This window comes from Carlito syrichta, unplaced genomic scaffold (assembly GCF_000164805.1).
Source record: "Carlito syrichta isolate Samal-C Ts95f unplaced genomic scaffold, Tarsius_syrichta-2.0.1 Scaffold135840, whole genome shotgun sequence".
Classification (NCBI taxonomy): Eukaryota; Metazoa; Chordata; class Mammalia; order Primates; family Tarsiidae; genus Carlito; species Carlito syrichta.
In genome coordinates this window covers 77,090-101,010 of record NW_007079936.1, presented here as the reverse complement: position 1 = coordinate 101,010, position 23,921 = coordinate 77,090, and the positions used below count along the sequence as shown (strand labels likewise).

General features: G+C 44.8%; 1 protein-coding gene across 7 annotated transcripts in view; it reads right to left on the bottom strand.

Annotated features, from left to right (window-relative positions):
• Positions 1 to 293: 293 nt before the first annotated feature.
• Positions 294 to 23,921, bottom strand: part of APAF1 (apoptotic peptidase activating factor 1) — a 100,189-nt gene continuing 76,561 nt past the window's right edge. For 2 of the 7 annotated variants that reach the window (XM_021708346.1, XM_021708347.1), the window contains exons 20-25: positions 22,458 to 22,583; positions 13,644 to 13,763; positions 13,206 to 13,331; positions 10,843 to 10,968; positions 8,344 to 8,487; positions 2,067 to 2,508 (exon numbers count right to left, since the gene is read on the bottom strand). In XM_021708346.1, the coding sequence (XP_021564021.1) occupies positions 2,362 to 2,508; positions 8,344 to 8,487; positions 10,843 to 10,968; positions 13,206 to 13,331; positions 13,644 to 13,763; positions 22,458 to 22,583 (789 nt within the window). In that variant the 3' untranslated portion in view covers positions 2,067 to 2,361. Of the gene's footprint in view, positions 2,509 to 8,343; positions 8,488 to 10,842; positions 10,969 to 12,176; positions 12,646 to 13,205; positions 13,332 to 13,643; positions 13,764 to 22,457; positions 22,584 to 23,921 lie in introns of those variants that run through there. The other 5 variants (XM_008049613.1, XM_008049614.1, XR_002481443.1 and 2 more) reach the window with 5 other exon arrangements.

The following is a 23,921-nucleotide window of genomic DNA, read 5'->3' as shown; positions in this document are numbered from 1 at the left end:
GACTGGGAGGGGCGCCTAGCGGGAGCACGTGGGGGACACAGCCGTGGGCAGAGGGGCGCGCGGGGCTGTGGTCAGCCAAGACAAGGGGCCCGAGGGAGCCCGGACATCGTGCCCCGCGCCCCTCGTGGGGCAGCAGTGAGAGTCGCGCCGCATGTCGCTGCATTAACCCCATCGGCACCCAGGGAGGGACGGCCCTCCGCGCAGAGTGGCTGGATCGAACTTGCATCTGACACGCTAGTCTTCTGATCAACAGGTAGATGCCAAGCAGGGGGTCTGACATGACCCAACAATGGTTTTCAAAACAACTTTAGGAATTTTATTTTTAAAAAGTTTTTAAAAATCATCAAGGCAAAAAAAATCGCACAAGCTACATCATAAATACAAAAGTTTTCAAGACATACAAGGGACATACAATGTAAAAACATCTTTATGTATACAAAGTCCACTGTCACTTCCAATATAAAAAGGGCAGTAGGGAAAACGCTGTCAAATGCCCACCCGCCGCCTACAGAGCACAGTTCCTTGTGGCTGGCCACAGGAAGGCCACGAGACACCAGCACCTTGGTGTCAGGAGTCTCCTCTTTCCTCAGTTAGCTCATCTTCCTTCTCAGTTTTCTAATTTCTCTTCTTTTTTTTTTGAGTTGAGGTCTTGTTATGTTGCCAGGCTAGTCTCAAACTCCCAGCCTCAAGCCATCCGCCCGCCTAAGCCTCTCAAAGTGCTGGACTGCAGGTGTGGCCAACGCACCTGCCCCTGCTTTCAGCGGGAGGCCGACCGAGGCTTTTGGAAGATGGTGTCTGTTGCTCTGCTCTGACAGTCTGTGGCTTTGGATTCCAAACGTCTGTTCCTTAGACGCCGAGCTGTACGTGGGGCGAGTCCCTACATACCACAGGCAGATAAAACTGGGATCTGAATGTTCTAGGCAGACACACCACTCAGACACTCCCTTTCACAGAATTAAGGTTTCACTCATCATCTTTGCTTAACTCACAGTAAAGCTGTAAACTAGATCCTCATCCTATCACTTAAAAACAAAAAGCCGCCTTCCCAATGTAAACGACTGTATTTCCTGTATTTATGGCTCCAGCACACGTGAAATGGGCGCACCTCATCTAAAACCTCTGGGTGGCCTGTCTCCTCACCCCACCGCATCCACTAAGAGGCTCCAACAATAAATGCAAGCTCACTGCTTCTCTGCTATTAGTACTCATCCTCATTTGATTTAGTTCTAGTTACAGAAATAAAAAATCTTTGAATTCTGGCTACTTTTTATATGGAAACCACATCTATCACCAAGTTGCCTCCATGGCCATAATCATGTATTTCAGGAGGAAGGAAGGGAAAAAACAAAGCAAAAGAAGGCAGGGGGGGAGAGACAGGGAAGGAAGACAGGCTGGCTGGAGGCCAAAGTTGACATCCAGAGTCGCAGTGACTCTTCTGGAACTGCAAGAAAACCAGAGAACGCTCTGGAAATTCACTAAGAGAACAGCGCTGACAATGCCATCCATCTAAATGTAAATGGAATTAGAAGAAAATTATTTTTACTATTTCACAGTTCTTCAAAAAATATTAAGACTTATGATTACATGTGGTCCCTCCCCAATTATTAACATCTAGCTGTGAAGCTGCTTCTAAAAAATTTTAAAAGGGAGGATCAAGAAAGGTCAAGTTCAGTCAAGTAGGAAGTATGGCACATAAGAAAACAGGGCAGAATGGTGCCCACGTCAGACACCGACCACCAAGTCCAGGCTGCCATCAGCCACAGGGAAAAAAGGGGAGACCAACAAAATCTACTTTCTCTAGCATGGAACTTCTGCTTCCTAAAAGGAAGTGTTGAAAACCAAGAGTCACTTGAGTCAAAAATGTTGCAGACTGTGCACACAGGCGCAAATTTAGGGCAAATTTAAAGAGTACACATAAACTAACTCCAAGATTGTATTTGGGAGAGCCATGCCCCCTGGGGTAGTGTGGTCCAGAAAGCAGGCCACTGCTCCAAGCCCAGCCTGCACTGATGACTGGATTACAATGCAGATTTCCCTCAAACTCTTCGCATTAATCATGTGAACCAATGTGAATGCATCAAGAGAGAATTTTACCAACAGTATAACAAGGTATGTATTTACATTTTCATTTGCATCTTAAGGACAAACTGTTAATAAGATGATTATGAAAAACAAGATTAAAGGTGTGTTCATGGAAAAAAGCTACATTGACATTATTCATCCACCATAAACACTTCTGGGAACGAATGCAATCCTGCAAAACAACTCACAGCTTTATAAAAAGTTGATATGTAGAGTTTCATGAGAATTTTTTTCCAATTCTAAATTTGAAAGTTCAATTTACATCGATACTCAACTATTTTACTCTAACATCTGCAAAATATATAAAATACCAAGATTATCAACAGTCACATATGTTGTGAAGTCAGGGGACACATGAATCTTCTTCAGATTGGTTCCGTTTGTGTAGAAGGTCTGTAAGGATTCCCCAGTGACAACATTCCACCACTGTGCGGAGAAAAACAAAACTCTCATTAGACTGGGAATCGCACTTGACCACCTAGCTCGTGGCCCTATCTCCTCCCACTCAAGCCAGCAGCAGAGAGGGGTTGAGCGATCAGCGTTGACGACCCTGGATTAGCCACCTGGTCAGCTTCCCTGACAGGCTCTGGTGATGGCCTCGCCACGGCACTTGGCCGCCTCCACTGCAAGGCGCGCTGGGGGAACACACAGCTTACTTGAGCACTGTGCTCGGAGTCAGAGGCCACCCCTGCAACGGCTGAGCTGAACTCTGCTGTCTCTCTCACTGGAATAGACGGGAGACAGCCCCTCACTTTCCTCAGGCCGTCCCTCTGCAGGCATGGACTGGTATTCTGACAGAGACCCAGACAGTAACAGGAGCTACAGGACAGAATGTTCTCTCCATGAGCCATCCTTTTCACCAGGAGTGATTCAAGAGTCCACGACTAAGTTTCTTTTTCTTTACAAAACAGTGTATATTGTTTCCCTTTTTTTTTTTTTTTTTTTTTTGAGTCAGAGTCTCACTCTGTTGCCCAGACTGGAGGGCAGTGGCATGCTTACGGTCACCACAGCCTTGACCTTCTGGGCTCAGGAGATCCTTCTGCCTCAGCCTCCCACATAGCTGGAACTACAGGTGCACATCACCACACCCAGCTACATTTTTGGTTTTCTGTAGAGATGAAGTCTTGCTATGTTTCCTGGGCTGGTCTCAAACTCCTGGGCTCAGGCAATCCTCCCGCCTCAGTCTCCCAAAGTGCCAGGATTACAGGCATGAGCCACTGTGCTCGGCCCTATATTATTTCTTTACTAAATAAATATTGAACATCTCAAATGCAGTAGGTGCTCTAGCCAAGGCCTTCCCTTTCCTCCCAATCACTGAATTTGTTAGGACAATGATATTTATCTTCATTTACCAAATGGAGATCAAAAAGGTCACCCATGTGTCTCACAGCGGAAGTGAGGGCACGAGACAGTACACATAAGCACATTCTGGAAGTGCCCCAGGCACACCAAGACCCTGCATGCCACGAGCAGACTAACAGTGTCACTCACCCCGGTGGCCATGGCAGCGCCCAACACCCTGCCCGGCACACGTGAATGGGCTGACTGTGCCTGTCACTGTGAGTAACAGGAACTGGCGAAGGTGCACCCAGGGACCCCAGCACCCCTTGCTGAGGCAGCGTGCACTCGCTTGGGAGTTCCCGGTACTGACCAGTCTGCTTTGTAAATACCAATGCAATCCAGACTGAGGAGCCTGCTCTCGACCCACCAAGAGAAGACTTGCCAGTTTTCAGTCACGAAGGCCCTCGGAGATCACACAGTCCTGCCACCTCTGTGCAGGTAACGGAACTGGGATTCTGAGAGGAGAAAGGCCCTGCCACCCAGGAGGGCACTGCCAGTGAACAGCAGAGGCAGGACAGTCTCTGGTTTCCTATTCAATGCTCCCACTCCCTTCCCTCTGCTCAAACCGGCCATTTTGCTTGGAAACACTACACCAGCCACTGGCTTGAATACGGCCAAAAAACAATGATTTTATAACAGCAGGTAGCGCAGAGGACTTCAGGGGAGTGAACTACTCTGTATGTCACTGTCACGGTGGACACATGTTGGTACAGCTTTACCCACGCCCACACAATGGACAACACCAAGAGCAAGTCCTCACGCCAACTACGGCTGTGGCGTGAATGATGTGTCCATGCAGGTCCATCAGTTGCAGCCAAGGCACCCTCCAACGGGGGATGCTGACAGTGGGAGAGGCTGTCCTGGGAGGCCAGAGGGCATATAGGAAACCTCTGAGATGAGCCAGGTGTTATCATCACACCCATTCTGCAGATAGGAAAATCGAGGCATGGAGAGATGAAGCCATCTTGTGCACGGTCACGTAGCTAATGAGCAGCAGAGCCAGGCTCTGAAGTCGGGCCATCTGCCCGGGCCCGTTCTCCGCCCCTCACTCTGCTGCCTCTTGGTCATGGCACATCACCTTCGCCCTTTCGTCGCCATGGGGTCCATAGTCCACATCAGCTTTTCCCTTTGTGACTAGGAATGAATGTGAGTTTCTAGTCATTCTAACAGTATGTGCTTCGCAGTGTCACAAGTCAACAGCTAAATGATTTTTTGGCTTATAAATGGGAAGAATTTTGAAACCGAAGAACTCTTTAGCTACTGGATACATACTCCATCTTACTGGCACTCGACTTATACCGCTTTTATTCTAAAGTAAACACACTCAAAAGGCCTATTTTCTTGGACACCACAGCAGCTGTTCTTTTTTACTTTTAATGTGCTCCGTGCTTTTGGACGGTCACATTAGCATGCTGGGCAGATGCAGGCTGCGCCGGGATCATCAGCTGAACCGCGCTGGTGATCGAACCAAAAGGCAAAAGCAGCCTGTCACTTAACTCTGCAGACTAAATATACAGGCTATTGGTTCTCTCGCCCTTAAGACATAACTTCTACGTATGAATATCTATTCCGCTGCTTTATTTCAAGGTTCCCTAAGAACCCTGCAAACCTGGTCGAGGATCTTTACAACACCTTACGTAAGCCAGACCCTTGAATGTGTGACAGCATTCCGTGGGGCCCAAGGAATCAGATCGCAGCGTCTCTAGAAGCTTGGTGCTGAAGCTGAGCTGTTAGGTTTTCCAGCAGCTGGGGTGGCTGGAGACACAAGCTGGCAATGCCTCTCCTCTAAGCATCATCTTCCAGCAGACAAAAGGGCTCCAGCTTATCGTTACGCTAGGAGGACAAGCGGCTACTATTTCTTAGGGTCCCCAAATAACTGGATACAGATGTGCCCCAAAAGATGGAGGTTAATGCAACAATTTGTAAACAGAATTGTATTTTCAATGCCACCTTGGAAAAGGATATAACGCACATCCTTTCTTTCAGATTTTTTTTCAAGTGATTTCAACTTTATTTTTTTGATTTTAGAGCTGTGAGGCACATGCGAGGATTTGCTGTGGTCAGTAAGTTGTGGGCAGATGAGTTTGGGCTTCTAGAGCACCCTTCTCCCCCGACCGTGGACGTGGTGCCCGACAAGTGGTCATGTGCACCTTGCTCTCCCCCAACTAGTAGCGCCCCACATTTGCTGTTCCTTTGTGTTCACGTGCCCAATATTTAGGGCCCATTTATGAGAACATAGGGTATTCAGTTTTCTGATTCTTGGATAGTTCACACAGAATGATGGTCTCCAGCTGCATCCATGTTGCTGCAAAGAACATGCTTTTGTTCTTCTTTACAGCTGCATAGTATTCCATCATGTATGTGCCCCACATTTTCTTTATCCAGTCTACTTCCATTCCATGTCTTTGCTATTGTGAATAGTGCTGCTATAAACATACATGTGCAGGTGTCATTTTGGTAGAGCAATTTATGTTCCTCATATCTTCCCAGAAGTTGAATTGTGGATCTGTACAGTAGCTCGATTTGCAGTTCTTTGAGAAAATGCCACAGTGCTTTCTTTCTATAAAGGCTGAGCTAGCTTACCTTCCCACCAACAGTGTAGAAGCACCCCTCCCACAGCCTGGCCAACTTCTGCTGTTTTCTGTCTTTTTAATTATAGCCATCCGTACTCACATGAGGTGGTAACTCATTGGGGTTTTGATTTGCATTTCTGATGATCAGTGAAGCTGAGTTTTTTATGTGTTTGTTGGCTGCTTGAATGTCTTCCTTTGAGAAGTGTCTGTTCATATCCTTTGCCCACTTTTTAATGGTGTCGGGTTTTTTTCTGTCAATTTATTTGAGTTCCTTAAAATCCTGGATGCTAGATCTTTGTTGGATGCCTGCCATGCAGATACTTTTTTCCCATTCTGTGGATTGTGTCTTTATTCCCTTGATGGTTTCTTTTGCTGCGCAAAATCTTTTTAGTCCTGTCATTCTTAGATTTTGCTGCATTTGCTTTTGAGGACTTGGCCATGAAGTCAGTGCCTACTCCAATGTCCAGAAGGATATTCCCTATGTTCTCGTCTAAGATTCTTATAGTTCAAGGTTGCACATTTAAGTCCTTGATCCATTTTGAGTTAATTTTTGTATACAGTGATAGCAGGGGTCCAGTTTTCACTCTCCTGCATGTGGTCAGCCAGTTTTCCCAGCACCATTTGCTAAATATGGTTTCCTCTTCCCAAGGTTTGTTTGTGTCAGTTTTGTCAAAGATGAGTTGGTTGAAGGCCCATGGTTTTATTTCTGGATTCTCTGTCCTGTTCCACTGGTCTGTGTGTCCATTTCTGTGCCAGTACCATGTTGTCTTGGTTACTGCAGCCTTGTAAGTAAAGTTTAAAGTGTGGAAGTATGATTCTTCCCACTTCGTTTGGGCTCTTTTCTGCTTCCATATGAACTTCTGTACTATCTTTTCTAGATTTGTGAAAAATGATGCGGATTATATTTAGGGGTTGTATTGAATAAGTAGATTGCCTTGAGTAGACTGGACATCTTGACAATACTGATTCTTCTAATCCATGTACATGGGATATTCTTCCATTTGTTTGTGTCATCCTTGATTTCTTTGAGCAGTGTTCTGTAGTTCTCAATGGAAAGGTCTTCTACCTCTTTGGTTATATGAATGCCGAGGTATTTTACTTTTTGTGGCTATTGTGAATGGGATTGTGTTTTCTATTTGGTTCTCAGCCTGCTTGTTGTTGGTGTATAGAATGGCAACTGTTTTGTGCATACTGGTCTTGTATCCTGAGACTTTACTGAAGTCATTTATCAGTGCCAAGAGGTTTTTAACAGACTCTCTAGGGTTTTCTAAGCATAGGATCATATCACCTGCAAAGATGGGTAACTTAACTTCCTCTTTTCCTACTTAGATACCCCTGATTTATTTCTCCTGCCTTTCTCCTGGATGGACAAACAGATGCATCAAAAAAGCACCAACAAATGTCCCCGAAGTATCACAACACATTGACGCCCTGGCCTCCAGCAGGCTGGCATGAGTAACCTTGCTAGAGAAAACAGAGGCAGAAGAAGACCTGGGTGTGAGTCCTGGTTCTTCTATTCACTAATTATGGAATCTTAGGAAAGTTGCCATGAAAATCCATTTCCTCATCTGTAATCCAAGGTTAATAAAAGTTAAGCCTCATGACCAGGCATGGTGGCTCACGCCTGTAATTCCAGCACTTTGGAAGGCCAAGGCAGGAGAACTGCTTGAACCTAGGGGATCGAGACAAGCCTGGGTAACATAGTGAAATGTCGTCTCTACAAAAAAAATCAAAGAATTAGTTGGGTGTGGTGGTTTGTGCCTGTAGGCCTAGCTACTCGGGAGGCTGAGGCAGAAAGATCACCTGAGCCCAGGAGGTCAAGGCTGTAGTGAGCAGTGATCATGCCACTGCACTCCAACCTGGACAACAAAGTGAGATCCCAACTCAAAAAAAAAAAAAAAAATTAAGCCTCACAAAGTTGGTTAATGAGATGATGAAAGTAAAGCATTTTATAAACTATAAAGCAACATGCTACTGCTATTATCATTACCCAAAAAAGAAAACATCACAAATGTATTTTTTAAAAGAATTTCACCAGTTAACAGTGATTGACACAGAAAACAAAATTAAGTTAAACACCCACTTGTTGGTCACTCTGCTCACCTCAGTTTTGTGTGGGGCAGTGAGAGAGCCGGGCTGACAGCCTCCCCAGGATTCATCAAAGCATCCTGGGGTCTGAGAAAAGCAGCCCAGCAGATCCCAGCCTCATCATCGTAAAACAGGGTAGCAGTAACTGCCCTTTACTCTGCTGGGCTGCCGGAGACCCAACTGAGAAATAGGACGTGCACTCAGCTTGGAAAGGGTGACGGAGGTTGCTCTTTCTTCTACAGCCCTTGAGAACTCTTACCTTAAGGTAGCCTCCAGCTGAAACAAGCATTCTGCTGTCTGGAGAAAAGCAAAGGCTGGTCACCCAGCCACCGTGGGTGGTAGCTCCTTCTTCTGTGACTGGAGCACACAAATGAAGCAGCTCCCCGTTCAAGGCATTCCATATCTGCGTCAACATGACACACAATTCATTACCAGGGTCACACAGGAGTTTCTCTAGTTTCAAAATACGTGTGTGTGTGTGTAGACAGACAGATAGGTAGATAAGTAGATAGAAAAATAGATAGATGATAGATAGAACAAGCTCATCTGGCATATACTAGGAAATCGTAAAAAACAAAAGGACTAGAGCAATTAATGAGAATACTGACTCAGTATAATTAAAAGAGAAAAATGGGAGAAGCAAATAATAAACAAAAAAGGCCTAACACATAAACTGCCTCAAAAAAAGACAAATAATTCTAGTCCAGCACCAAGAATGTTGACAGATGTCACTCAAACACCTAAAATATACATTTTAAAAATAAGTTCCTGTAAGGTTTTAAAAATATTTATACGTGTATATTATAGATATGTATGTGTATGTGTATATATATAGAGACGACATATATGTATACACACACACACACATATTTAGAGAGAGACTATATATAAATGCATATATATATTCTAAGATTATTTTATTGGGCTTTTAAAAACAATTCTATCACTTACAGACACTAACAGAACCATTTATCTTCAGTGACACAATATATAAGCAGTGCTCTAATTTTTCAAAGAAATGCACATCAGAATAAGAAAAAAAAAAAAATCAGAGGCATGACAGCAAAAGAAGATAATATCTGCAAATGCATCCCTAGAAAAATCAAAGATAACCAAATGAAAAAACTCATTAGAAAGAGTTCAGGTTCGTGACCCGCCTGGGCAACCTGGCGAGACCGCATCTCTACAATAAATTAAAAAATTAGCTGGGCATGGTAGTGCGCGCCTGTAGTTCCAGCTACTTGGAAGGCTGAGGCAGAAGGACTGCCGGAGCCCAGCAGGTCGAGGCTGCGGTGGCCGGGAGAAGTCTGGGTGACAGAGTGAGACTCTGACTCAAAAAAAAAAAAAAAAAGAAAGAGTTCAGTAAGGGAGGGAGCGGGGGAGGGGGACACACTTCATCAATAAAGTGCCTGATCTCAAACCAGGTGAAGTGGGGACCAAAGTGAGGCCCCAACTTTACCTGTACAATGACCATTTGTATACCTAACCCTGAATTACATACCACCTCTTTAAAATAAAAATTAAAAAAGAAAGAATTCAGTAAAATAGTCAAATACACAAAAATCAACAACTTTCCTATATTCTAAATAATCAGGTAAGAAAAAATTTTTTAATGTACCACGGAAAATTTTAGAATACTCAACATTTTAAGAGAGGCAGTTTTTTCCTGGAGGGATGTCTGAAAACAGAACACTGTCTCCTAACTGGTGAACGAAGGACTCCTGTCATCCCAAGATGAGCACGCAGAGCAAAAGAGACAATCCCAAAGCAGCCTGCCCCATCAGCCGGCACGCCTTTGTGTGACCGGGGAAGCTGGCTACTTAGTCCTCCATCAAGAGAATCTTAGCTTTCCTGGAAGGAATATTATGATACACCTCTATTCCTGCAAACTGCACTCTCTCCTATTCTTCTGCATTAGAGACCTGCTCCCTGAGTCTTAAATCTTCCTTTGTAAAGAAGGGGGGGGAATCTACCTTCCTCACATATCTTAACCAAAGCAGTCATCCCAATGTCCAAACTTTTTCCATCAACACCCAATTCTTCTAATACAACCAAGTCAACTGACTGCTTTTTCATGACTTCTACTCTTTCGGCATGTCATACCTTCCATACCACACTCTATTTCCACCCACATGAGAATGGTACTCCGTTTCTCTTAGAAAAGTTGTTTCCTAAAGAAAATTAGCTGATACGGTTCCTAAGTATACCTTAACCACTGCAGGGTAATAAAAATGGCCTATCACGCAGACTGCCCTTCCCTGTAAAGAGCCCTTCCCTGTCCACCAACGTGGGAAACGTGGCCCTCTGCCCTGCTGAACAGAGGCAGGCTGCTCAGAGGATGCAACTAGCCACACTGGAAATGACTCTAGTGAAGACAGTGCTGAAGAAATCTCTTCTTTCGGCATGAAAAACAGCACCATTTGCCCTTCATTTATAACCCAGTCACTTACGAAATTATCTTCCTCAATTCTGCCAATAAAAACAACCTTTGGTTCAAGTCCAAGAATCAAGATGACTCAGTCTCCAGCTAACAGCAAAGAACCGACTGCAAAAATCTAGGTATCTGCCTCCTCCCATACACAGGAAACGCTTCACTCTCACTCTAAAACGCAGCGTGAATACAGAGGGCCCAGAAACAAAACCCAGGGCAGCGACCCTGCTGGAGCCCCAGGCCGGCTCCTCCCCAGCCCCGAGTGAAGGCCCCATGGGGGGAGGCCGGCCGAAGGAAGCGCGGCTACCACGTCAGCCGGCGGCCTACCCTGACGTCTCCGTTGTCGTCTCCGGTCGCCAGCAGGGCACCGTCCGCAGAGAAGGTGCAGCAGCGCACGCAGCCCTCGTGGCCCCTCAGCTCGAGAAGCGGGGAAAGGCGCTGAAAACTCCAGATCTGGAAGGCAATCGGGGCTGTTGAGGAATGGTCAACACACTCGAAACCAGCACTGGCGAACCCCGGCTTGAATGCTGTTGGGCCGAAAATTCAATCCACCTGGAGGTTCTAATGCGGGGCAGCTCATAAGCCTTCTTGCGATGCCCGAGTTCCAACCTGCAACCCTGGTTATTTTTCCGAGTTTCCCTTTAAATGACTCAAGTTAAATTCGGCTCAAGGACCAGAGTCACAGCCTCCTTGTCTATAGACTGAGAACACCGCATCTGTTCAGAGCAGTCAGTCAAGGGAGGCAGACCAGAGTGAGTGTCCTGGCTCCACTGTTCACTACACCCTTGGGACCTACGACCACTCATGTAACCTTCTCCGCATCTGTGAAATGGCGCCAACTGTGGAAGGGCTAGCCCTTTGCACTTGGAGACATCTCAGGGATCACCTACCAGCGACTGCATTTTTTAATAGTGAAAAACAAATTACTTCATATTAAATAGTACAGCATTGGAGCCAATTATTTAATTGAATAATATTTGGCTTATGATGGAAGTGTGGACATTGAGGAACTTATTTATGACCCAGAAATCAAAATTTTATATTTCCAAACATGGGTAGCATGTGAAACAGTCACCAACATGCATTGCAGGTTCATTGATACATGTTGTGCAATAGTAATTTGCTTGTCATCTTCCATTTGGCGTTTTCCTATTCAAGCAGATAGTGCAGTCTCATTTCCTTCCTCCCACATCAATAACATGTGATTTATCATCCAGTCTGTTGTCCAAAGACGATGTGGAAGGACACACTCATGATTCCTGAAAAACACTTCTCACCTGATCAATCAGAAGCTTGATACATTTCAAATGGGACATCGAGTTTTCACTGTTTTGGAATGAAAAACTTTACAGAAACACACATTTTTGAAAAATTTGCCCTTGCATAAGTCTGTCCTTTATAATCCCCAGCAATCTCTTTATGACCCAGTACAAAAGGTTAAACATGATTATGGAGAGTGAAATTCCTAGCACATGGCAAGTGATCTTTAAAGGTTAGTCACTATACTAGCCTGCTATCTTAGCAGCCAAATGCTGTTCTTTTCCTTCTAATAGTCTCTCTCATGGCTTTGCCATCATCACTTCACAAACCAACTGAAAACCACCATGTTCCAGGCACTCTGAGCGAAGTCCTGGCAGTAGAAAGATGAGCTAGATAGTCTCTATTCTTGAAAACACGTAGTTTAATCAGGAAGACAGGCTCATGAACAGTTAGTGAACAGCTGTACGCAGTAAATGCTCTAAACAACATAAATAAAATGTCCCAGGAACACTGAAGATAGAGCAGCTCCGCTGCCTGAGGGCCAGGAGAGGCTTCACGAGGAGCTGACGTCCCATCTAGACCTAGAAGGATGAGTAACGATGCTCCAGGGTGAAAAAGGAATACAAGGCAGTACCAAACCAAGGTTAGGAACACGCACCAAAAGATGAAGGCAGGCAGCCAGTAGTCTGGCATAGAGGAGACTGCAGCAGACAGAGAGGGTGAAGAACTAAGGAGCCAGCCCAAGAACCATCATGCGACAGGTGTCCTGACGGGGTCACAGGCAGCAGGACGGAAAACAACGAGGAAGAGCTGCAGACCAGAGACAGGATGCAGAGACCATCCACCGATGAAGGCGGGGGAGAGGGTGCTCTGAAGGGTGGGGACAAGGGGGAGAAGACACGTCTAAAAGACACTGAGGAGTCATCAACACAGCACGAGACAGGACAGAGTCCCTGACAATTGAAGCTGTGCTGTCTGCAAAGTGGGTAGGTAATCAAGCCATTAACAAAGGTGAAGAAAGACAGAAGAGAACAGAGTATTCGAGGTGTCCCACCAAGCAGTATCACTTACTGGAATGTGACTTTCAGAAGCATCAACTTGCGTCAATTATATAAAATATTTACTGCGAGTGCATAATTAAAAGTAAATTCCTTTCAATGATTTTCAGTGCCTATAATATGCAGCAGAGATTCCATTTGATTATGACAAAAAGTAACCCATAAGAGAGAAACCAGAAGTCCTCAGTGTAATTCCTTTAAACTATTTGACACCAACTAAATGCCAGTGGGCATTCTCCAAAAGCTCATAAAATATGAGACAGACATACGCAGACAGCAACTATTACCATCCTGTTTTATATATTATTTGGATTCGTAATATGTAACAAATACCAAAATTTTATGCAAGGACATGTCAACTGGCTGACCTACCTTTGCCGTCTTGTCAGCAGAGGTAGATGAAAACTTGGTAGCATCAGGAGAGATATCACAAGAAAGTACTGTATCCTGGTGACAGACAAAGTCTTTCTCTATTCTTCCAGTAATGATATTCCACACCTTTAAACACAAAACAAAAATATAGAAGCTAACACTTCCAAGAACACTTTTGTTAAAATGCATGATCAGCTTCAAGACGATCTGTAAGACAAGCGTTTCAGCATGCTAGCTGTTCTGATTTCTTTAAGTGTTGGTATAAGCACTCATTACACACAGCAGATGTAGATGACCACAATGAACAGAAAACATGTGAGAAAATAAAAATGTTCAAATGCAAGTAATTCGTAACATCCATGCACTCTTGGCTGTCACAGTATAATCACTGCAATATTAGAACACCGTTTAAAAAATCAAACCTGTGTTTCAAATTACCTTCACCGTTCCATCAAATGACCAAGAAAGCAGCCTTGAATTTTTCAAGAGTCTGAAGTCTTTCACTGCTTCTCTGTGGGCTTGCAGAAAGACATATTCCTCTGACTGCCAGTTCCACACCTGAATATCAAAGAGATAAGTCTGTTAAAGCCCTCCCCCCATACTATTCCATCGGAGGGGTGGAAGGAGTGTGTACTCTCTTGTCTACAGTCTTTTATTCTCATGGCATTTCAGTAAAACCAAGAAGAGTAACAGGAGAGAATGTGGTGTCTGCATTTTACAGAGAAGAGCTGGGGTTAATTAATTTGACTAGGAACAAAATAAAAGACTTCTCCTAAATGAAATTTGTTTTCTTCAGTTGCTTGGAGAACAGTTAATTACACTAGAAGACAGAGAAGACCCACAATATGCCAGTGAGCTCACCATTTGACTGAGTTTTCCAGAGACAACTGTCCCAATCACATATCCACAGATTCTGAGCCTACATGCTGAGGAAGTCTACAGATTCCGCTGCCCAGGAAGGTCGGCTGATCAGAGCGGCCTCCAGGCAGAACACGGTTCTCGCTCCAGGGCTCTCGGCCATCCCCCAGTGCAGTCCTCAGAATGACAGAACAGTGGTAGGGCACCACTGTTTACACGGAACTTTGGGAAGAGCTCCTCAGACACAGGGGAGGAAGAAAGCTGAAACAATAATGAGCACTTGGCGCAAAATCAGCACATAAACCTACCTGAGGCACAGAGATAGAGAGGACAGAACTCTGTTTTTATGCTACATCCATATAAACACTTTTTGGGGGGCAGGCACAGGGGCTCCAGCCTATGATCCCAGTCCTTTGGGAGGCTGAGGCAGGAATCCCAGTCCTTTGGGAGGCTGACCCAAGAGTGAAGAGACCAGCCTGGGCAGCATGGCAAGACCTTTTCTCTACAAAAAAAATGAAACTTATCTGGGCATCACGGTGAGCGTCTGTAGTCTGTAGTCCCAGCTACTCAGGAGGCTGAGGTGCAAGGATCGCCAGAGCCCAAGATGCTGAGGCTGCAGCGAGCCGTGAGCGTGCCACTGCACTCTGGCCTGGGCAACAGAGCGAGACTGCGACTCAAAAAACATCAGAAAAAGAAAAACACCTTTTTGTTGTTGTTATAGACTTTAAAAAATTCTTAATTCTTTTTGGTTTGATCCAATACCTCTAGCAGGCTTTTGCATTGTCTCTTCACATGACATCACATTCTCTCTCTTTTAGTGACAACCCACGTGTGTGCGAGGGCGCGTGCGTGCACACCCACACATGCATGGGGCGTGTCTTTCCTTTTTACATCCACTAATAAACTTTCTTAAATTTTAGATTCAGAGGTACAAGGCGTGTTTGTGACAAGGATATATTGCGTTCTGCTGGAGACTGGGCTTCCGGTGGCCCATTTCCCAGGTCGTGAACACTGCACCCAGGACGTAACTAACTTCTGAACCCAAACCCCCTCAGCATTTCCCTCCTTTTCGTGTCCCAGTGTCTGCTATTTCCTTCTCTGTGGCCATCTAGCTCCCACGTGTAAGTGTCAGAGACCGTGTGGTGTCTGGCTTTCTGTTTCTGAGTAAGCTCGCTTAGGACAATGTTCTCCAGCTCCATCCATGTTGCTGCAAAGGACAGGATTTTATTCCTTTTTTATGGCTGCGTAGTATTCCATGGTGTGTGTGTATATACCACATTTTCTTTATCCAGTCAGTCACTGGTGGGCACTTGGGCAGTAAAAAACATCTTTTTTTGCACCCCCACAGGGGTGGGCACCAGCAGTGAGGAGGGCACTGCCATGGGTCTGGCTTCCTCAGCCCCGAGATTTGGTGAGCGCTGCTAGGGGCAGGAAGAGGCGGCAACACTCAGTGGGCAGGCCCACGGCTGCACCCCAAGCCGCATTCCCCAAGATCATCTCTTAATTACTAAATCAAAGCAACTGCATGTAGAGCCTTGTTAATTCTTCACTTCAAATAAACTTGCATATTCACACCTGTATGTGAAGCAAACATGAATCAAAGATCTAGCATAAAGAAACCTAAGAGTTTTAGCAAACAAAAGGGACATATAACAACAACAACTTAACATTAGAAGATACAAAGACGGACATAAAAGATCTGTGAAACTCAGTTGCCTCAGAAGCCAAGTAGACCCCCAGAGAACCCTGAATACCCCCTCCCAGTGTGAGCAGCACAGCCCGGGAGGAGCCCCACCCCCTCATCACTCTTGCAACCTGCGGGGACCCCCAAACCCAGTGGCGTGGGCACCAGACACCTCACAGGGCCACCCAGCAGGCAGGGTTCAAAGGTTCGTCCCAACGAAGGTTTTGGGCTCGGCTTCATGAGCAGGAGTGACAAGGAGGAGCACGGCCTTCTGCCCCAGGCTGCACAGAGAATGGCCTGGAGAAGTCCTGACGGAGCCCGTGTTGCTGAAGGAGACGTAGCAAGTGGCAGACAGGCAGCCAATGTGCAGTGGCCACGTCAATCCCGCTGTCCGCAGGGCAGGGTCCTCTAGGTCCAACAGGTGGAGGACCAGGCCACTGCCCACCCACCAGGACGACCTTTCCGTGCAGGAAGCGGGGCCAGCAGGGAGCAGGAGGCAGGGAAGACCCAGGAGAAAGACGTGCCCAGGCCAAGGCCACCATCCCACGGCCCTCCTCACCAAGACACCCAAATGCCCGGAGAGGATGGCGAGAAGAGAATGGAAAAAAACCAAAGAAGCAGGCCCAAGGGCACCAGGCACCTCCCAGGACCCACGCGAATAACCGGAAAACCCTGAGCCACACAAGGCAGAGAGACAACAGCCGCCAACACACCAACTCACCCTCCACTCCAGTCAGGCATCTCAACCGCCATCATTCAGGCATCCCACACGAAGGAATGAAGGCGAAAGTCCAGCATTTAAAACAAACACAAGGCCGGAGCTAAAGACCTTAAGTGTCTGCTTTTTGCCTGCTGACCAGATAACTAGAACCACCTGCATTATCTATGCAGCCTGGGGTGTTTACTGTTTTTACCTAAAGACATCTCTTTTTTTGGTTATAACGTGCGCGCGCGTGCACGCATGTGTGTTTAAAGCCTGGTTTTCCTCAGTATGCCTTTAAAGGTTTTAAAACTGTTTCATATCTGGTCAAGTTGAGATTTTTACAAATTTCATTTTTAATTTGTAATAAAAGTTCACAACTTGATTTTTCCAAAGCAAACTGCAAGTGCCTGTTAATAAAGAACTTAAATAATACTTTGTATTTAAAAAAAAGTTCTGTAAAACTCAGAAAAGCAATTCCTTAGAGAAGGTTTGGTGGAGACAGTGCATTCGAGGTAGGCCTGAGTATGGGCTGCAGGTGCTGGGACTGAGAAGAGTTCCTTAAAGGGAGCAAAGGCTGGGGTGGGGCTGCAGGAGGAGGAGCCATAAGATATTCCAGGGACCTGCCTGGCTCCAACTGGCTGGAGCACAGGACGTGCAGAAGGAACAGCCAAGAACGAAGGCTGGGAAGATGACCAGCAGGCCACAAAGTTGACCTTCGGAGGTGTGAGTAGCAGGCAGCTCCACGAGGAGACAGAGATGAGGGAGCTCAGCCACCACCACAGCACGCACGGGCAGGAGTTTCCGGGTCTGGCTCTTGACTGACGAATGCTAAACCACAGAAATGTCTGGAATTGGGCTCTGTCAACACAGGAATAGCAAGATATCTCTATGCTCCTTTTTACTCCGGCATCCACCACGTTTTGCAACCACCCTCCCACCAAGCCCTGGCTCTCAGATCTCTCCACAGAGGCAGGAAGCCAGAGTCAAGGATGCATGCAAGGGGACTTTAGAAGAAGAACTGGAAGTGAGAATAATTCTGAAGAGAATGAATGAGGAATTTCAGTATTTTAAGAACCCAGTGAGATACACAAGAGGCGGCGAAGGAACAGAGGCTATTCTGACCCCCCCAAATCATGCCAGCAAGGAAGAGCACCGTGTGTGATGAATCATAGAGACCCTAACCCACTCCCTGGCTCCGTCTTCCGCTTTCTGGTCTGTACAGAACAAGAGGATTCGTGGCTGCACTGAACAACTCTTCCTAGTTTATGGACACCGCCAATCCCAGCTGTGCCCAATTCAGCATTCACTCCTGACTCAGTTCTGACTGCTGCCCTCCACACCAAGAAGTCAGGGAGCTCAAATGACAACATACAGGCAGCGAACAGACATGTAAAAACTGCTCAGCCTTACTAATGATCAGAGAAATGCACATCAAAACCACAATGAAATTACCACCTAACTCTGGTAAGGATGGTCAGCATTAATAAGTCAAAAAACAACAGATGCTGGCGTGGCTGTGGAGAAAAGGAAGACTGTTGGTGGGAGTGCAAATTAGTTCAATCTCTATGGAAAGCAGTGTGGCAATTCCTAAAATAACTAAAAATTGACCTTCCATATGATCCAGCAATCCCTCCCCTGAGATGGACATAAATTGCCGGGCACTGCTGGGGAGGGAGGGAAGAGGAGGGCAGAGGACATGTGACATCACAAACGGTACCTGGTCCACCACCAGGGGAAGTGAGGGCCACCTGCATGCAGCCTGCTTATGGAGTTGGTCCTCACTGGTACCCCAAACTCTGTAACAAAGTGAAATTTAACAAAAATAAAAGAAGTCAGAGAACCTTCCTGAGCAGATGCAACAAGGAATTTGACAACCACCAGAGGGAAATGAAGAATAGCCTTTTCAGCTTTTGCTTTCTGAGGAAGCAACGTGACAGTGATGCTTTTTGTGTAGGACTCAAGCATACTGTGCTAACTGAATCGCATTGATATAACAGCTTAAAAATTTCACCAACATCAAACATAATAAAATTGAGTTTGAGGATGTCTCTACCAACAGCTATAATCTTTGTAATGTATATACACTGTAGAATTTTTTTCAGCTATATGAATAAAATTTGGATTTTAGAAATGCTAAAGAAACTTCTTAAACCAGCAATAACCAATATATTCTTATATACTGGCTCAGGTAAACATAGCTAATTCTTGGGCTTTATTTATCTCTAGGTAACATATCAAAAACTACCAAAGTAGACCTCAATTTTTACAACTCTAAGTGCTACCGTCAGGTGAGCAGATTCTTCAAATTTTGGCAATCACTTCAGCTCAACAAAGGTTTACTGAACCTCTACTATATTCCAGGCGCTGAGGATATAAAGATGATTCAAACAAATCTCTGTATAGTCATTTACCAAAACATTTTTTAATGTTTTGTAATTTGTCATTTTTTAATGACAACAAAACCCTACAAGTTGTTTCTCAGAAATACATACCAAGAGTTTTGTTACATAAATGTATACTCATTAAAACACGGCAAATGTAAAAAGTACATTGTGGCCAGGCCCAGTGGCTCCCACCTACAATGCCAGCACCTTGGAAGGCTGAGGCAGGAGGACTGTTTGAGCCCAGGAGTTCAAGACCATTCTGGGTAACACGGCAAGACCTCATCTCTCCAAAAACAATAAAATAAATTAGCCAGGCGTGGTGGCACATGCCTTAGTCCCAGCTACTCAGGAGGTTGAAGTGGAAGGATCACCTGAGCCCAGGAAATTAAGGTGGCAGTGAGCCATGATCACGCCACTGCACATCTGCCTGGCTTCAGAGTGAGACCCTAACTTTAAAAAAAAAGAAGAAGAAAGTATTCTGAGCAGAAATGGAAAAGAAAAAAGAGGGTAAAACACTACTCATATTTCTAAAAATAATCTGACTCATATTCTAAAAATATTTCTAAAAATTATTTCTGCCTCTGGCTGAGAATATCTGAAATCACTGAGCAAGTGGCTAATTTTCGATAGACTACACAGTATAAAATGTCTCAACAGAATTTCATTAGATGTAGTTTCACTTTACCCATTTCAAAAACGTCTGGAGAGGAAGAGGTAGTGAAGGGCCCTTCGCTTCTAGACCCCGACTGACATGGCAAAGTCAAAAGAATGAGAAAGGAGATAACAAAATGTCAGAGCCCGGGAAACAGGAGAGTAGAACTGACTTACCCACCGAGAAAACAGAATCCTAAAAGCACTAGAAAATGTCGAGGAACAACACTGGCAGTAAGAACTCCCCAAATGCTCAAAACTGTCTATCCATGGGTGGGAATGAGGGTGGGGCCAAGCACAGAAGGAGGAATTCTGGGAAGATAGCAGAAGTGCAGGCATCGTTTTTCAGTCTCCCTGAAGCCCTCCATTAAAAGCAGACAAAGTAACTGGAATAGTGAAATCAAAGTTCAGACGTCTACAACAAGATCCTGTTAAGTGACCAAGTATCCCCACAAGCCCCGAGACAAATGAGAGCTGCAAGACTGGTGCGGTCACAGCACCTGTGTGAGAAGACGCAAAGTCCCAAGCTCGTCCCACGACAGTCACGGAAAGGCGCAGTGGGCCAACTAGAGAAGGGCAGAGACACTGCGCATGGGGCTGGGGACGGCCGAAAGGGCAGGAGCTGTGTGGCCCCGTGAACTCGCAAACTAACCAGGAAAGCCCGGCAGTGAGGAGGAACCACGAGGAACAGAATCCAAACAGAGTGGAGCAAGGTATAATGGCAACAAAGAGAAAATCCAAATAAAAGTGAGGGAAGGGGTGGAACACAGAGATCGCCCAAGAACACGGCCACCCTGTCAATGCCTCCTAAAAACAACAGAAGGGCTGCACAGCTGTGAAGCCAGAAATGCTGGGCTTCCTCACCCTCCAGAGTTTAGGAAAACTGATTTCATGGGGGAAAAAAAAAGAGACCATAGTAATGAGAAAAAAAGGGAAGAAAGTAGAGAATAACGCCCCTACAGACAATGAGAGCAAACTAGGAAGAAGAATCTCTGGATTAAAGGGCAAAAGCACAACGGAGGGTACAATTATTGTTGTGAGGATGGGGGAATCAAGGGAAGGTGTACATACTAATGTTGAGATCCAACATCTATTTTCAGTCCTCTTTCCCTACTTAGTTGTGAAAACCTATCAGACAGGTTTATCCTCCAAGCAGGAGACCAGAAGATTTTTCTGTAAGAATTTGAGGGAACCAAGACAAAGGGTCTGAAGATACTGACAAGGAAGGTTCCCCACTCAGATCACCTTTCGGAGGGCTCAGTCAACACACAGAGCTTTCAATGAGCCATTCAGTACCTACATCTCTGGTAGCCAATGATCATTATATAGCTGAGGAGGCCTTTAAAATAGGAGGCCAAAACAACCGAACAGAAAAAAGCAATTTGGAGGAAATAGTAACTCTCCAGGGAAATAAAATCTGTGAATGAAAAAAACATACATATGTATATAATATACATATATATTTTATATATATGCATATATAAAAATACATATATATGTATGCTTGTATACAATGTCTGCATATATAACTTTTATATACCCACCTATATATGTGTTTATGTGTATGTATATCTCTCCTCAGAGAGGAAAGAGAAGATACATCTCAATGCTCTTCAAAAGGAATAAACAAGAATGAACTCTCAGGTTTTAGAAATATAACGGGAGAAATAAAAAACTGACTAAACAGTTTAGAAGATAAATATGAGGAAAACTCCCAGAAAATGTAGCACAGTATAGACAGATACATGAAATATGGGAAAGAAAGCCAGATGCTCAGTCTAGGAGATCTAATCTGAATAATGGGTGTTACAGAAAAAGAAATGAGGCTGGACCCCCCAAAAAATCAAATAAATAATTCAAATAAGTACCCTTGAATTGAAAAACCTGAGTTTTAAAACTGAGAAGGATCCCGAATGTCCAAAACAACGATGACAACAAACACCATGGCACCTCATCCTGAAATTACAAAATTCTGGGGACAAAGTGAAGGTCCTCAAAGTTTAGGAAGCAAACGGCTTTAGATTTTTCAACTTGAACTTTGGCACTTGGAAAAAAATGGAGCAATGTCTTCAAAGTTTGGGGTAAAAAAATTTCCAACTACACCCAAAGGCCAAATTTGCCTAAATTGCATTAAGGCAGGAAACGAATGCACAGCACCCGTAGTACACACAGTCACAATGATGACACTAAGGATCTAAAGAAAACAGCGTTATAACCGTATTGGGATGAGGACTGGTAAGTGGGTGTGTGTGCACATGTGCATGCAAGTATGTTGACAGCAGGGTGGGCGGAAGGAGGAAAAAAGCTAACTTCTCATCTTCCGGCAGGGAAGCCAGAAGATAATTCCTTTAACGGGAAAACGAAGAATAGCACGATAAGCACGCCATACGAAGGCACGATGGTAAATATCAAAAGAAACATCTAAAAGCTATTTTTCGTAATAAGCCTTGTAACACTATTTGAGTTTTAACAGCACGTGCATTGGAACTTTAATAAAATCCAGTAAATTTTAAATACTGCATAGTAAGCTTAAGGCTTCCCTACCCATGATTCATCATGGCAAACTATTCTTTTTCATAGAATTTCATTGCTCTAACAGACATTCCTAAAAGGGAAGAATGAAATTATTTCAACTGGATTTTGCTATGTAAAGAAAAGTAAAGAGAAATTACACAAACGGGGCAAAAGGTATACCTACTGAAACAAATGCAAACACCAAGGCAGGTAGGAAAACGCAAATGAACCCTGGATTTTCGAAATACACAACCTTCCAAGAGAGACTCTGACTCTGCCTGCCTGCTTCATCTGCAGGAAAACATGAAGCAACAGTGGGTTTCACCTAAGCCCACGTGCATAATCCGAACGTATGCACAAAGCAATGTGTTTAACAGGCACACCAGGTTTTCGGTATAACCAAAGTGTTCCTTTGCTAGAGTCGGCATTACATATGTTCAACGTCCATCACCCCTCACCTGAATTGCCAAATCATCAGAACTTGAAATAAGAGTCTTCCCATCAGCTGTGAACTGGATGTGCTGGACAGCTTTCTTGTGCCCAATCCTGGACTGGAAGATTCTGTTGTTCACAAGTTCTAAAATCTTCAAAGTAGAAAACACAGACAATATAAAAAATTAAGCAACACCTAGGCTTTATACACCAAAGATATGAAACCAAAATTAGACTACAGAAGGGCACAGAATTTCCATCTTGTGCTTTCAGCTTAACTAAACACACAAATGAATGGCACACACACATGTACACATGCATGCACACAAGCAAACACACTACCTCCTAAAATAGAACACCGTCACTGCAACAACCAGATGGCAGTAGGAGTCAGCAGTCCTGAGCACTCAATTACCCAATTCATCAAACAAGCAACAGTCTGGGCTCAGCCTCCAAAAAGAAAATGACATTTAAGATGGATGGGGAAGGAAGAAAACTCCCAGATGAGACAGGACAAGATCTTCATAAAACACAGAGACAAAAAAAGATAAAGATGACAAGGGAGATGGGGAGAAGCTAGGAGAAGGCCGGGAACAGTGTAGTGAGAAGACCAGAGGCTACAGACTCATGTTCCAAATGCAGAGATTAAGAAAGTAGTAATGAGGCCAGGCGCAGTGGTTCACACCTGTAATTCCAGCACTTTGGGAGGCTGAGGCAGGAGGACTGCTTGGGCCTAGGAGTCTGAGACCAGACTGGGCAACAGAGCAAGACCTCGTCTCTACAAAAAACTAAAAAAGATTAACCAGGCATGGTGGTACATGCCTGTAGCCCAGCTGCTTGGGCTGTGGTGAGCCGTGATTGTGCCACTGAACTCCAGCCTGGGCAACAGTGAGACCCTGACTCAAAACAAACACACAACAACAACAGAAAACCCCACAAGAATAAGTAACAATACTGGGATGCCAAAAAAAAGCACACACATTTTAAGAGATGTTCACTATGATCAGAAGTGTCTGGATGCTGATGGTAACCATTTTGAGCATCTCTTAGAATTGCAAAGTCAAACATGACTTGCATTCATCTTACTGAGTATTACAATTTTAATACAGTTTTTTTTCCTTTCTTAAAACGTGTACACTTTTCCTGGCACCCTCTATATACAACAGCTGGAGAAGTGAGACTGAGAGAGAAGACTGAGATTCACCTTAAATCTAGAATCATCCCTGGCTTAACAAATATTTTCTCAGACGAGTACCCATCCTAACAATTAATACGTAAGGTTTTCCCAATAATGAATACACAGGCTGGGCACAGAGGCTTATGCCTGCAATCTCAGCGCTTTGGGAGGCCAAGGCAGGAGGACTGCTCGAGCCCAGGAGTTCGGGACCAGCCTGGGCAACAGCAAGATCTTACTCCTACAATATATGTCTCATCATCATCTCATGAGCACGCCACTGCACTCCAGCCCGGGCAGCAGCGTAAAGCCCCGA